At 40.6% G+C, this 15187-nt stretch overlaps 1 protein-coding gene across 3 annotated transcripts in view; it reads left to right on the top strand.

The window, feature by feature from the left end:
* The first annotated feature begins 1754 nt into the window (after positions 1 to 1754).
* acacb (acetyl-CoA carboxylase beta) overlaps positions 1755 to 15187 on the top strand; it is a 29889-nt gene continuing 16456 nt past the window's right edge. For 2 of the 3 annotated variants that reach the window (XM_049578028.1, XM_049578029.1), the window contains exons 1-16: positions 1755 to 2012; positions 4016 to 4586; positions 7714 to 7846; positions 9702 to 9840; positions 9990 to 10099; positions 10228 to 10309; positions 10392 to 10490; positions 11263 to 11372; positions 11503 to 11613; positions 12436 to 12645; positions 12742 to 12912; positions 12997 to 13158; positions 13254 to 13417; positions 14237 to 14387; positions 14838 to 14941; positions 15035 to 15116. In XM_049578028.1, coding sequence (XP_049433985.1) covers positions 4036 to 4586; positions 7714 to 7846; positions 9702 to 9840; positions 9990 to 10099; positions 10228 to 10309; positions 10392 to 10490; positions 11263 to 11372; positions 11503 to 11613; positions 12436 to 12645; positions 12742 to 12912; positions 12997 to 13158; positions 13254 to 13417; positions 14237 to 14387; positions 14838 to 14941; positions 15035 to 15116 — 2379 coding nt within the window. In that variant the 5' untranslated portion in view covers positions 1755 to 2012; positions 4016 to 4035. Of the gene's footprint in view, positions 2013 to 4015; positions 4587 to 5559; positions 5679 to 7713; positions 7847 to 9701; positions 9841 to 9989; positions 10100 to 10227; positions 10310 to 10391; positions 10491 to 11262; positions 11373 to 11502; positions 11614 to 12435; positions 12646 to 12741; positions 12913 to 12996; positions 13159 to 13253; positions 13418 to 14236; positions 14388 to 14837; positions 14942 to 15034; positions 15117 to 15187 lie in introns of those variants that run through there. The other variant, XM_049578030.1, reaches the window with a different exon arrangement.

Consider the following 15187-nt stretch of genomic DNA (forward strand, 5'->3'; position numbering starts at 1 on the left):
TTTTGTCAAAGTGACCCATAGGAATTCAGATATTGGTCCAGTAGGCTATTGAGCAAGAACACTGCAGCACACTAGGTTGCAATCAAGTCTAATCCTCCGGGGCACAGTCAGTGTATGTCCACAAAAGTCCTTGTTTTTTTTGCCACTGACAGGTTTAGTTGTCATTATTTGTGTGTTCAAAAATAAAATGTTTTTCTTTACCTTTTACTTGATTCAGTCTGTTTGTTATTGTGTCCATCCATCCATCTATCCATCCATCCATCCATCCATCCATCCATTTTCATTCGCTTATCCAGGAGCCAGTTTGTGGGGGCAGCAGGCCAAGCACAGCACCCCAGATGTCCCTCTCCCCAGCAACACTTTCCAGCTCCTCCTGGGGGACCCATTTCCAGGCCACGTGAGATGTGTAATTCCTCCAGTGTGTCCTGGGTCTACCACAGGGCCTCCTACCAGTGGGACGTGTGGAACAGGAGGCTTCCTGATCAGATGTCCGAACCACCTCAACTGACCTCGTTCATTGCAACACTGAGCTCCCTCCTTACCCTTACTCTCTAAGGCTGAGCCTCGACACCCTTTTGGTCACTACCCAGGGCTCATGACCATAGGTAAGGGTTGGGATGCAGATGGACCAGTAAATTGAAAGCTTCACCTTCCGGCTCAGGGTTAGGGTTAGGGGCTATGCTCAGGGTTAGGGTTAGCCCCATTCTCGGATCCCATCGGCTGTATTCGGTGTCTGACTTCAGGCAGACAGTGATACAGCCTCTGGGGGCAGACCCCTGATTTTTTGGCATTCCAGTTTGATTTGGGCAGAGTAGGTGAATTTCTGTTTCCGACTTCCGTTTTTATATAAGTAAATATGCTGAACCATTGCAATGGATTCAGAGTTTGCAGTGACGCCAATTATGATCTGCCTCGTTAGTTCACCGCACGGGGTGTTTAACCTGGCAACAACTGCAGCCGGCCCAAACGTGCTTGGTCAATATCACACGGACTACAAACAGCCCACAACCGGAAACCAGGGCTCTTCCGCTCTTCTTCCGGAGGCAAAATCTCCAGGGTTTGCCTACAGACTCTTCATTCATTGAATGTAGAGTCTGTATAGAGACTAGGGTTAGCCCTAACCCTCCAAAACAGCACCTGCATCACTGCAGATGCTGCACCAAACCACCGATCCATCTCACACTCCATTCTAACTTCACTTGTAAATAAGACCCCGACATATTTGAGCTCCCTCACTTGAGGCAGTTACTCTCTCCCAAGTTTTGTTGTTAAAAGTCTTGTGAGTTGAGTTGTTGTAGGAAGACAATGACAAACAGACCAGATTGAGCAAAAGGTGCAGAAAATGTTTTATGTTTCTGTAAGATCCTTTCCATAATGTTGTCAGACACTAATTATAACAATCTGAGCCTGTCAGTGGCAAAAAAAGCACTTTTAGTGGACATACAGAATGCTGATGTTGCCTTACTGCCCTGAAAGATTACATGGTTGCAGCGCCAATGTATAAATTAATGGAGATTTTTTTATACTGATAATACACCTTGGAGTCAGATCAATGTCTTGAATTGTGTGGCAATGTCCCCTCCCCCATTCATCCCATTTTACATGAACGCAGCAGAAGTCTATTTTTGCAGTACATGACATTGTTGTTGTATATAGACGATCTTCGGAGGCTTTCCTTCTTCCTGGGCGGAGCTTAAGCCCCCCCCCGCGCCCTGCACATGTTTACTATTCAGAGTAGAGGGGGTAGCGGAAGATAGTAGGGGGGCTGGACTGGTGGTTGGTAGTGGTGACATTTCCTTCTGCTGCTGAATGTTTTAACCGTAACACCAGTAACAGCGGTGGTGCCCACAGTAAGAGTTCTCGGAGGACACAACCAGCCGGTGAAGAATACAGTTTAATTAAAGAAAGTTGCTTAAAGTTATGAAGAATAACCAGTGGTGTGGGAGCTAACTGGTTAGCCTGGTGCAGCAATAACAACAACGACTGAGCAGTGTTGTCCCTCATCTGCAGTGGTGAGTGTAAACTGTGTTTTTACAGCAAAATACCGCTTTTAAAAGTTTATTTTAGTCATTTACACCTGATGCTCATCGCTGTGACACAAGTGAACTTCATGTTGGATCTCATGAGGCAGGTACATTTTCCTGATGGGTCGATTAGGGTCAGCATGTATGCAGCTGATCACACTATAACTACCTTTGCCCTGTTTTTATTATTTAATGGAACAGTTAAGTGTTAAATAAAATTATCAGTAGTGGGAGTAACTGTACGCATGTTTCCTGAGGAAAAATGAAAGTGTTTAAAAAAAACAAAACATAAAAAGATACATGCAATAAAAAAGTGATTATTTATTTTTTATTTTATATTTTTATTGATATTATTTATTCATTATTATCTATTCGTTTTATTATTATTATTATTGTTAATAATAGTAATAATATTAATATTAATAAATTAATTGATTACCCTTTTTTGCTGAAGATATACTCTTGAATACTGTGCCTAATTTTGTAAGTGACAGCTCAGCCATCCCTTCATTTCTGTCAAAGTCAAAGTGGCTCCAGAGAACAAATGCCTCCTTGTGTCTATCATCAAATGCCTCTTTTGCATTTTACAGACTCAAGTTGACACGATAAAGCCATACTGTCTCACACAGATTTCATATTAATTTACCCTTTTTCATTTTATGTATTTGGATGCCTTTAAACGCTCATTAATGCTGTTTGTATGGATGGTTGTGCCCTCCTCCTCCTCCTCCTCCTCCTCCTCCTCCTCCTCACTATTCATTCCCTTGGTGCTGACCTTTACCCCATATGAAGCACTTGGCTCTCATGGCAGCTGTCACAGACACGCTGTTTATGGGACACTGGCTGGGAAACGGAGCCTGCGAGGCCTTGCTGGCACAGTTAAACTGCACAGCTATCTTAATTCATTGATTTATCAGGCTTAAAGGGTGGAGCTGGTATGAAAAGGACCCTTTCTACTTGTTTTGTGTACGTCTTTCAAAGTTGAGTCTCACCTATAGATCCTATCTCAAATTACCCAGCATGCCCCTGACCTGAGAGGGCTGTTGACCTCCTATCACTGCAGGAGAAATGTCCTAAGACTAGAATAGTACACAGACAGCAATACTACAGAGCTTTTCTTTATGTCCTTTTGACAGAGGACTGAATGTCTCTTACTTATTGTGCAACTGATACTGCTTATTTGAGGCTGATAGATTATACATTGGCACAAACAACAACAAACATTTATGAGAAGGATCCCTTAAATAGGGTGGTTATGGAAATTTGATACAGATGTGTACTGAGTGACACATTTTACTGTTGAAAAATCAACTTTAGATTTATTAATCAGTAAATCTTAGGTACGTGTGTGATTAATCGACTAGTCGAGTGAACGCTGCTGCTTTCGCTGACCAGCACCAGGAATACTAGTCAGTTAAACTTATAATTAAACTATTATTACATTATATGATTGCGTTCACCCAGTGAAAATGTTGTTATAATCATCAGGCATGTTTCCTGAAGATTTATTTTCCGAGAGAATATTGTTTTCATTAAATGTTTAATTTTTATTAAGCGAGTTGTCGTCATGCTTTGTAGGATAATATGAAATGTTCGTAACACATAGTGCAAAATGACACAGATTTCAGCAGTTTTTTTAAGTAGGATTTGGTTATTGAAAAATGTGATGAATGATTTCAAATGGCTCTTTTAATATAAACATTTTTTTCTGGACAGTGTCTACCCTCATACATTAAATTGATGAAGTCCTGACTGTTTTTATACTTCTAGAATTGTTGACTAGTCTCAGTTTCAACTTCTGTTTAAACATCAGGGAAATTAGCTGTTAGGTTCATCCCTAATCAATACTGCATTTTAATGCTACAACAGCTATTATGATGTGGGGTGACAGATTTCTCATGATGAGCTATTTAAGCTGGCTCACTTATGATGTGTAGATGTTACTGTTATCTGTTGTATGACTCATAATGTCCTCTCTGCTCTTGTTGCAGGCTCAGGAGAATGTCTGTGAATGGTCCCATTTGCAGTTTTGGGAATTATCCTATGGATATCGTTGCTACTGTGGAGGATTAATAAGAAGACGGCAGCGATGCCCGTGAAAGGAGAGGAATCCTCTTCTGGCTGTGGTTTGCCTGCAGTAAAGAAGGATGTGCCTGCTACAAAATCCTCTCATCCAGGCAAACATTCTCAGTCAACAGCTCCTGCTACCTCAACACACAATGAGGATAACACTACTAAGGCCGCCAGTGCCTCCGCGTCTGGTCCTGAATTTAATGCAGTGGACGCTGAGGCTCTGCGGGTGTCCTCTGAGGTAACGTCAGGAAAGCCATCACTGCAAAAGACCCCCCAGAGACCTTCAAAAGCACCAATGCTCAGCTCAGGGCCTGAGGGGAGGGAACGCCTCAAGTTCATTCTCGGAGCATCGGAGGATAACTCATCAGACGAGGAACCTCTGGTCACCAAACCTCCAAGTGGTGCATCTCAAACACAGACCTCCACCCAGAAATCCACTCCTCCGCGGGCGTCCTCTGCAGCGTCACACTCCAGCTCCTCAAGCATTAAGTAAGACTTCATTTCTGTTTAAGTGAATTTAATGTCAGCAGCTCAGGGTCTGGTATGTTTTTATCACTCCATCATGTGACCACACACAGGTGAAAAGCCTGGGGTGGAACTCTGACATACAGTTCAAATATTAGTCTGAAGAACTCATAAATCCTGGGTTAGTTCTGAGATAAAGCATTTTCTCAAAATGTGTGGGTCAAACACGTGGCCACACTGATGTGCCGTTATGCTCCTACAGCTCCACAATCTGTATCTTATCACCTGACCGCGGGGAGCTGACCTGTGTTATTGTCGCATGCCAAACACCCCCGGCTCTATTATTGGAACAAGAGCCCTGACCAAATGACTTTGAAAGCTGTGGTATGACTCTAGGTCACAACACAGCAAACAAAAACACATTCAAATCCTCCATTAAAATGTTTATTTTTAACTTTAATTTTAATAGTCTGCATAGTGGAGAGTTATTTTTACACCCAGCGATGATATATGATATGAATCATATCATATGATCGTGGGTCGGAGGGGTTGTTTGGTGTACCCACCTATATGAACTTAACATGCTTAGTTGGACTGACCTATCCAAATGGATAAAGCTATGTGTGCCATCAGGACTTATGGGAAACATCATGGAGGGGTGAAAGGTAAGAGACTTTTCTCTACAGCACATTGAATCATCTTCCTGCAGTGTGAAGGAAAAGTTTTACAGCAGGAGGAGATGCACTTTTTAAAAATATTTGATGGAAACTAACTTTATTTGTAAAGTTAGTTTCAGCCATTCCATGCACAAAAGCCTGGATACTAGTTGCTTTCTTTCATAAATGAGGCATAACAAACACTTCAGTCCTGGTGGCAGCCTTGTCTCTTTGCATATTTAAAAGATACAGCCTGTGATCTGTCACAGGGGATTTGCTGATAATTTTGCTGCAGATGTGGGAGGGGAGAAGGGAGGAGGCACATGAGAGGAGGGATTTTGGGGAGGTTTCTTTGTTTTGGTCTCTCAAATCTAGTTTCACTGCCAAAGAGCAGCAAATTAGGCCGCATAATGGGGGAAAATGACTGTCAGGGTCTCAACTTGTTCCCATATCTCCAAAGGTAAGCGCTATTAAAAGCTGGATACCAGTCTTTGTAATTTGATACTTTAGCTGCAGTGTTTACAGTGTAGACGTCAACACATGCCTTATGGTACAGCTGCAGAAATAATGAGAACATGCACATTACTTTGCACAGAAGTAGAATAAACACTGTAGGAACTTCTACAGACATGTTTGTGAAAAGGGAGAATCACACGTGTGGCCACGGTGTTGTTACATAACTGTGCAGAGCTCGTCTTGGCAAATGTAAGAATGAGGAAATTAAAAAAAAACTCCAACCCTTTGGAGGAGGGAAGTGTCGGACAGACCAGGAAAACTCTGCCCTTATAAAGCACTACAGTAATGAGCTAACCCGTTCTACTTGTACTTATTCCCTAAGTCGTGACTGTAAATAGAAACCCATTGTTTGTTCAGTAAAGTGAATGAACCCCTGCCTGGTGTCCTGGAAAAAGATCCCAAAGTGGATCAGAAGTGTGTGACACCGGGTTGGAAGAGGTTATCAATAAAACAGCTCAGCAACAGAGTGCAACCGGTATATCCTGCGTGAACAGTACAGTGAGTGAAGTTTAAAGTTCACAGCAGCTCAGACAAACTTCACAACATAGTTCACTGATGCAACACAGGCGTTTCTCAATGATATCTTAACATGGGGAAGACTTCTATAAAGCCACTTGTGGTGCAGTTGCAATGTGACTTTGGAATGAACAAGGTACGAGACAGCTGATAATCATGGTACGTGAAATTATCCACAGTTACTGCAGTATTTATTCATATTGTGTATTGAAATACATGAAGAAGTTTCTTTGCTTCTGTTGTCTTAATGTGAACAGTGTTTAAAATGTGTCTTATCCTGTGTTAAAGTACTGTGTAATAATAAACTAATTTACTGTGTGTAAATTGTTAAATCTATATTAAGTATTTCGAACTGTGAAATCAGTTTTACTGCTTTTGCCTTTTTAGTCTTGCAAGAATCTGCAGTCAAACAATAAACCACATGAGACGATCCACTTTTATAACATCAAATTGTAGCTTGTGATGCTAAAACCAAACTTGCCAACTGCTTCAGCTGCTTTAATATGTGATTAGATGATTACATTGACTTTGACAGCCAGAGAGCAGCACACATTATTGATTGTTAGAGGAAGGAAAGACCTGCAGACTATTAATGAATATTTATTATTACTACTTCATGAATATAATTAGTAGTAGTGAGTCCCACATATATGAAAATAATCTCAAATTAAATCTGAGTTTTGGTTTCACAGTGTTGATCACAAATAATCAGACAGCTATAGACTGATAATGATTATGGAGCAAGATTGAATCTCTTGTTTCTGTCAGCATACTAACTAAATTGCAACCAGGTGTCACTAAACCTCACATGGCTAGTACATTTTAAATGTTTTTGAATATGTGTTTCATCCATTGTTAATGTTGCTGTAACGGTTGGAAACAGCCTTGCACACCTGACAGGGCTAAAGGTACAGTTTGTATGAATGCATCGGGCTGACAACACATTTACCCTTTTATTGTCCCTCATAATCACTGTACATCCGATAAAAAAAAGGACACCCGGAGCGATAGCGTGGGCTTGTTTTCTGCAGCAAATAGTTTTTTTAGATTGCACTCTTTCCATGGGTTGTTTTCTATGAAGAGCAGTTGTTAAGTTATGTCATTTTGAAGATAAGGTCAGATATAAATGGGCTGATCCGCACAGCACTTCTTTGTCTGTTGAGGGGAGAGACTGAACTTTGATTTGATTTTCAGTGCTGTTGCTCTCTTACTGTTCTTATTATGTGGTTTGTTCACAGCCCCCGACTCACACTGTTAGGGAGCTGTTTATCACCACAGCTGCAGAGGAGGACTGTAGTCTGTTGTTTTTGTTTACCTGCTGACATGAAGGATGATATGCAGCCTGCAGCTCCCTGGATTATTTAATATATGTTTCAGCTGTAATACAGGACAGAATACATCTCTATAATTGAGATTTGCTGTGTTATTGGAAAAGACATCTAACCACAAGCTCTCTGCTGTAGGCCTAGCATGTCTGGTCTTCACTTGGTGAAAAAAGGACGTGAACACAGAAAGATGGATCTGCAGAGGGACTTCACCGTGGCCTCTCCTGCTGAGTTTGTCACCAGATTTGGTGGCAACCGTGTAATTGAAAAAGTAAGTATGAAAGTCCATCCTGTATTTTTGATACTCTACTTTTTCTGTACATTTTCTTTCTTTATTTGGTTTCACAACATTCACACATTCATCTTTAGTTAGGTACTTTTACAGAGCAAACCATTCTTTTTGCAGATTTTTGCAATTTAGTATTAAAACACAAACATAGAACATGGGGTGTTTTTCATTTAAGATAAATTAATAGAAATAAAAAAAATTAGGAAGTTGAATAAACAAATTCAAACAAATGAAGGGCGTTTTGGGGAAACTGACATTTTATTCCTCAAACTTGAGTTCCTGAAGCCTCATTGAGAAGGAAATTACTTCCACAACAACGATTTGATAAACATTATCATCCCAGTTGTCTGTAGATGGGGTGTCTGGCTTCAGCGATTTCTTTGTAATTGCTTCTTTAGCAGCTACACTCAGTGCTCTAAATCAGTATTTTGTTTCAATATTTGTATATGTGAAAAGTGAAAGACCAAACAGGAGTACATCCCATGACTTTCATTCCAAATATAATCACCAATTCTGTATAAATCTTTTGCCAAAAAGCATTTACTTTTGGTCAGGCCCAAAACAAGTGGTAGTGTGCCACAATTCCTCCACAGCAGCTGGACGAGCCTCAGTGGTGAGACTTCTGAGCAGGTGTAATAAAATACCTACTAAGACTCTTCCAGCTGAATGCTCTTAGTACAGTCAAGCTTGATATCCTCCATTAAAAATCACAATATTTTGTTAAGATCTGGGATACAACTATTAGTTTCCTTCCCCCATTTTTTTATGCAGGTGGTTCTTACTATTTTAACCTGCTCAAGTGCCCTGTATAGACTTGAAATTACTTGAATCTCTACTTTTCCTTGCTTTAGGAGAGACACTACAGGTAAATTGGGCAAAACCAGTGGTGTAGTGGAGGGTATACACAGGTATACGGGTATACCCACATCTTTTTACGGCCATTTACAGTATACCCACCTATCAGCCAAAAAGCCATTAGACTATATAGGAGAGTATGCCCACTTCTTCCTCTGTAACCTACCCATTTACCAAGTAGTACATCCCCCTCATCAGCTACCACTACACCACTGGGCAAAACCTTTAACTAATAGATTTCACCATGAAACTTCCCCAGTTGATCACTTACATTAAGACAATTTTTCTTATATTGCAAACCTCCTAAAGCTGTGTGTTTTTAAATATGCAAATAAGGCGGTATCTAAATAAATATGCTCTAAATTGCATACATTTACAGAACAGAAATCTGAACATTGGATAAAGTCAGGTTCATTTACACATCAGAGTCAAAGGACTTTACAGGGGGAATTTTGGATATCGCTTTATATCTATCATATATATATAAATCAGAAAACTCTCTCAAAAGCCATAAAAAATAAATTTTTGTCATGTTTTCCATAATGAAATGTCATATAAATAAGGCAGTGCATGATATATTAATAAACCCTTCAGTAAAAACCTTCAGAATATAGATAGGATATAAAATTGAAAAATTTGGTGTGTGTAAGTGCTGCTTAAGTGGAGATATTTGGCTCAGACAATGAGAAAAACATCAATTTTGAGAACATCAGTAAAACATGACAGCTGAATAGGGTAAACATTTTAACTAATAGATATCATACTGAAACTTCCCAAGTTGATATCTTACATTAACTCATTTTTTGTGTGTTACATGTATGCAAATGAGGCATTATCTAATTAAAAATGCACTTTTTGCATACATTTCCAGAACAGAAATCTAGTCTGAAAGAAGACGTGAAGCAAAATGACTATGACTGTTTTCATTGCAGCGTTTCTGTCTTTGTTAAGGCTACACATGCTGTCTCTGTTTCTGTTACAGGTGCTGATCGCTAACAACGGCATAGCTGCAGTCAAATGTATGCGTTCTATCCGTCGCTGGTCCTACGAAATGTTTCGCAATGAAAGGACCATCCGTTTTGTCGTCATGGTAACCCCTGAAGACTTGAAAGCTAATGCAGGTCAGTGTGAACTTCATACTTTTTATTACCCAGCAGTTATCTTGTTGAGTCAGCTGTGTTGTAGAGAGGGACTCCTTGAATGCCTGCACTGAATAATTAATTGTCAGAATTAATTATCACTTGTTATATGTTGCTGTTTTCCCTCACAGAATACATTAAAATGGCAGACCATTATGTGCCTGTACCCGGTGGGCCCAACAATAACAACTACGCCAATGTAGAGCTGATAGTGGACATTGCTAAAAGAATCCCAGTGCAGGTACTCTCCTTCATCGTTTATCTGAGCAACACTGCTCTGTCTGGCCTCTGAATTAAACCTTCTCTTGTCTGACCTTTTCTCTCTGTCGTGATAAATCATTACCTGTCTGTGTGTATCACCATCAACAGGCTGTGTGGGCTGGTTGGGGTCATGCCTCAGAGAATCCCAAACTGCCTGAGCTGCTGGACAAAGCAGGAATATCATTCTTAGGTGAGAATGTTCATTGTTTATTTTATCTCGTTTATTCACACCTGTGTCAGATCTCATTGTGAAATGATGTATTTTCTCTCAGGGCCGTCCAGTAAGGCCATGTGGGCCCTCGGGGACAAGGTGGCTTCTTCCATTGTGGCTCAGAGTGCTGACATTCCCACTCTACCATGGAGTGGATCAGGTGAGGGTTTAGCATCCACGTTGTAGACTTTGTAGCTTCTTTGCAGCAATATCCATATCTGAAGTCTATTGTCATGGCCACATATGAGTCTGGACACACAGAGATGTGAACTGTAACTGCAACTTGACTGGTTGGTGGAGGAGTTTGTTTTGTGTGTGTGTGTGTGTACAGTATGTAGTGTACAGGATAAAATACAGAGGACAATGTTTCAATGTGTGTCAGTGTCTGAGTACTGAGAAATGAAACTCATATGCTGTTTGTGCTTCTGTTTAAACAGCACTGTGTCAGGGGTTGACTCAGATTCTGAGTCTATTATCTGAGCTTGTATGGAGGCCTATAATTTATCCATGATGAGAAACGTTTTCACAAGCTGCTATTATGTCACAAAAAGTGCTTAGATAGGACATTGTTCAACCAAAGCCCTCGGGACTACATTATGATAATGCTTTTATCAGCAAATAACAATACAAACAACAATGCTGTAGAATAATTGAATCCCTAAAAATTAATGCCTTTTATTAAAGCAAAAGACGTGTTGCAGCGCTCAGCTGAGAACAAAAAGGTTTGGCAGAGTCCTTGAGTCATGTTTGAGCACCATTAATTACTATGGAAGCTCAGGGGCCCAAAAAGTTGAATTTGTGAGCCTTAATGTATAGTAACACAAGCTGTACTCTGTGATGTGGTTAATGTTTAAGTTCATATTTATATTCATTTAAATGCCCATTGCAGTGTTTGTTTTAATGTTCTATCCCTGTGTTTCATGGTGCTCCAGGTCTGAGAGTGGGCTGGGATGAGGAGGACCAAATGCTGGGCAATGTAATCAGCGTTCCTTCAGAGATGTACACAGAAGGCTGTGTTCTCGATGTAGATGACGGGCTGACAGTAAGCATATTTAGGAAATTCATCATAATAATATCTTCACATTTGCTTCTTTTTCCCCCCAGAATGAGTCCCCTCAGGGAAGTGTAATGTGTAAGTGTAAGTTATGTTCTGTTTGGTGTTTTCTTTGCAGGGCGCTGAGAGGATTGGTTATCCGGTTGTTATCAAGGCCTCTGAGGGTGGAGGTGGGAAGGGTATCCGGAAAGTAGAAAGTTCTGAGGATTTCCCAAGTCTGTTTAGACAGGTTTGTGTTATTACACCCCCAAAGGGTTGTTTGTATATCAGTTACTGACCCTGTGTTACGTTGAATTAGTGAAGAAACTTTGTTTTTCTCGCATGTGTCCACACTAAATGAAGAATCCAAAAATGGATAAAATTCTTGATGAATTGAAGTCATAGGGGGCTTTGTGGGGCATTGTGCAGTATAATTCAAATCTCATTTATCCAGTCCTATGCACAGTAATTCCCAAACAGAAGGCCCTTTCTGACAGGAAGCTGAACTGAAAGTGAAACGTATCTGTACTCTGTTTAAAGTCAGACCTTATCGACAGAAACAGTCATTTTAACTCATTGAACATGTAAGTTGCTGGTCTACCACTGCCTCCATCTGTTAGTTTATTTGTGTTATTGTGACTTTAGTGTTTTAAAGGATTAGTCTGGATTCAGCAAAGTCACACAACACAAATACACTAACTGATCGAGGCAGTGGTGGACCAGCAGCAGCTTCCGTGTTCAGCGAGGTAAAATTACTGCATTTGTTAATGGAGTCTGGCTTTGAAGAGAGCATAGACAAATTTCACTTTTAGTTCAGTTCCCTGTTGGAAAGGGCTGTGTGTTTGGGAACTACTGAGTATAGACCAGATAAATGAGACTGGGATTATGACTTCAATTCATCAAGAGTTTTCTCAATTTTTGGATTGTTCGTTCACCATAGAAGCAGGTGAAAAAGTATTGTGAGTGAAGTATTCCTATAATGCTTGATTTCTTTGTTATTTACACCCCACTTTATACAGTTACATTTTAAGTGTAACTCATGCAGCTAAAATGTTTGTTTTTTTGATTGCAGGTTCAGACGGAGGTACCCGGCTCGCCTATCTTCATCATGCAGCTGGCTCAGCATGCGAGACACCTTGAGGTCCAGATACTGGCTGATGAGTATGGAAACGCCATCTCTCTTTTTGGACGAGACTGCTCCATCCAGAGAAGGCACCAGAAGATCATAGAGGAGGCTCCTGCCACTATAGCTCCTCCCTCGACATTTGAGCAAATGGAGCGGGTCAGTTTACGTCACTGCATGTATTCATTTTCCCTCCCTTGTTAAATAAGCTTCTCTGGTTGAGACTTGACATCTTGTCTCTGCCTTCTGGTCCAGTATGCTGTGCGATTGGCCAAGATGGTGGGTTATGTGAGTGCAGGTACTGTGGAATATCTCTTCTCTGAAGATGGAAGTTTCCATTTCCTGGAGCTGAATCCTCGCTTGCAGGTGGAACATCCCTGTACAGAGATGATTGGAGATGTAAACCTGCCAGCTGCTCAGCTTCAGGTGAAAGAAGAAGAAAAATTAATACAAAATACAAATAACACTATTGCCAGAGATCCAACCCTTTCAGTGTTTCTTCTCTGATAGATTGCGATGGGCATCCCTCTTCATAGAATAAAGGACATCCGCTTACTTTACGGAGAAGCTCCGTGGGGTGACACCGTCATTAACTTTGAGTCTCCAGAGTGTATGCCAAGTCCAAGAGGGCACGTCATAGCTGCTCGCATCACAAGTGAGAACCCTGATGAGGTAGAGCTCAATTTCATCACATTCAAAATCACACTGTTTTGTTCCACTGTTTTGAATTTGCACCACTGACATGACGTCCTTGTGCTCTCTCTCAGGGGTTCAAGCCGAGTTCTGGCACTGTGCAGGAGCTGAACTTCCGCAGCAGTAAAAACGTCTGGGGTTATTTCAGCGTGGGGGCAACTGGGGGCCTGCATGAATTTGCAGACTCCCAGTTTGGACACTGTTTCTCCTGGGGCGAGAACCGTGAAGAAGCCATTTCGTAAGACTCTTCTTTTGTTGTTTTTATGATGCAGTGATATCTGATCTTTAGTAATTAAAGACTATCAGGTGTCTGCTCCAAGTCAACAGCCAGTTATGTAATGTCTGGCCTAATGCTGTAACTGTCCATGATGTAATAAAACAATGTGGAAAATGCAATGACCTGCCAATCAAAATTAAAGTCCTAGAAGGCAGTCGTGTACTTCTGCAACTAATGCTTTAAAGCAAATCCTGGTGGACTTCTTTCACAATGCAAAATGTATAATATAATCAGTAGGTGATTTGAGCGGGAATCACCATCCCCCTTGTTAGCAAAATAACCAAAATGTGTCTCACTTGTTAACCTGCCATCCCTATCAATTCTGGCATTTAACCAATAAATTATTGACGATTATAAAATTTTGATAGAGAGTATCTATTTTAAACAGCACAGCATTTCCAGCACTAATTTGGCAGACCAGGAAACAGACCAGTAGCTTGCATTAAAAAGTCATATGTGATGCTACTAAGCTAACAAATGTGTGCATTCCAGTAAGCATTGCAACTTGAGTGAGTGAGATATACACACACACAGGAAAGGTGAGACGAGAGACAGCAGTCGAAGAAATGAGAGTCAGAGAAAAGTAATTTGGTGTGTTGAAAACAGAGCTTCAATCAAGAATGGGCAGACTCTTACATGTTCATTCATTCTTTCCACTCCCCCTGATAAATGTTAACAAACCGCTCAATGAATGTACTAATACTTGATGTTAAAACATAAGAAATTAAAAATCACATAGGATACATGTGTTTATTGGGTGTCATATTTCATGTGCCTTAGGAACATGGTGGTGGCTATGAAGGAGCTGAGCATCAGAGGCGACTTCAGGACCACAGTTGAATACCTCATTAAGTTACTGGAGACAGAAAGCTTCAGAAATAATGATATCGACACTGGCTGGCTGGATCATCTCATTGCAGAGAAAGTGCAGGTTGGTGACTGAAGACGTGCTGTAAATCAGTACTCGACTGGGTACTCGGTCACTGAATTTGTGTGTAGTTTCTTTGTGTCATGAAGCCACATGCTCTTTTTACTAAGGATGAAATGGTGACTGGTTTCACAATAAACCACGGTAAAATTCCCTGTCGTATAGTATTACGGCTTCAAATTTTACTTATCACTAAAATTGTGTTTGATTGCTGTGCTTTGAAATACTCATGGCACATACTGTTAAGCATCAACTAAAGTTAGCAACACTCACCCGTCAACAGTGCACATAAGAATGAAAAACATGGTGAAGTTGTTTCAGTTTGTGTGTTTCAGTACTTTTGAACATTTTCAACACATTTATTGATACCATGATATCACTGATAACCATTCATTTTGCTCACTCTAATCGTGATACAAAATTTTCATACTGTTTCATATCCACCACCTGCAGGCGGAGAGACCAGATACCATGCTGGGTATTGTTTGCGGGGCTTTGCATGTTGCTGATGCTAGTTTCCGAAAGAGCATGTCTGACTTCCTACATTCACTGGAGAGGTCAGTAGATGCATTAAACTTTTATTATTAACTTCTCACTGCAATTCTTAGTTTATGTTTATATAATTCACTAAAAAACGACTGCGTCTACAGAGGCCAGGTACTTCCTGCAGTCAGTCTCCTCAACTCTGTCAGCGTGGACTTAATATATGAAGGAGTCAAGTATTGCCTTAAGGTACCTGCTTATTCCCTTCACTTGTTCCCTGTTTGACTTTTAACTTTTTTAATCAATAAGTGATCTCTTCT

This window comes from Epinephelus fuscoguttatus, linkage group LG6, assembly GCF_011397635.1.
Source record: "Epinephelus fuscoguttatus linkage group LG6, E.fuscoguttatus.final_Chr_v1".
In the NCBI taxonomy this organism is placed as follows: Eukaryota; Metazoa; Chordata; class Actinopteri; order Perciformes; family Serranidae; genus Epinephelus; species Epinephelus fuscoguttatus.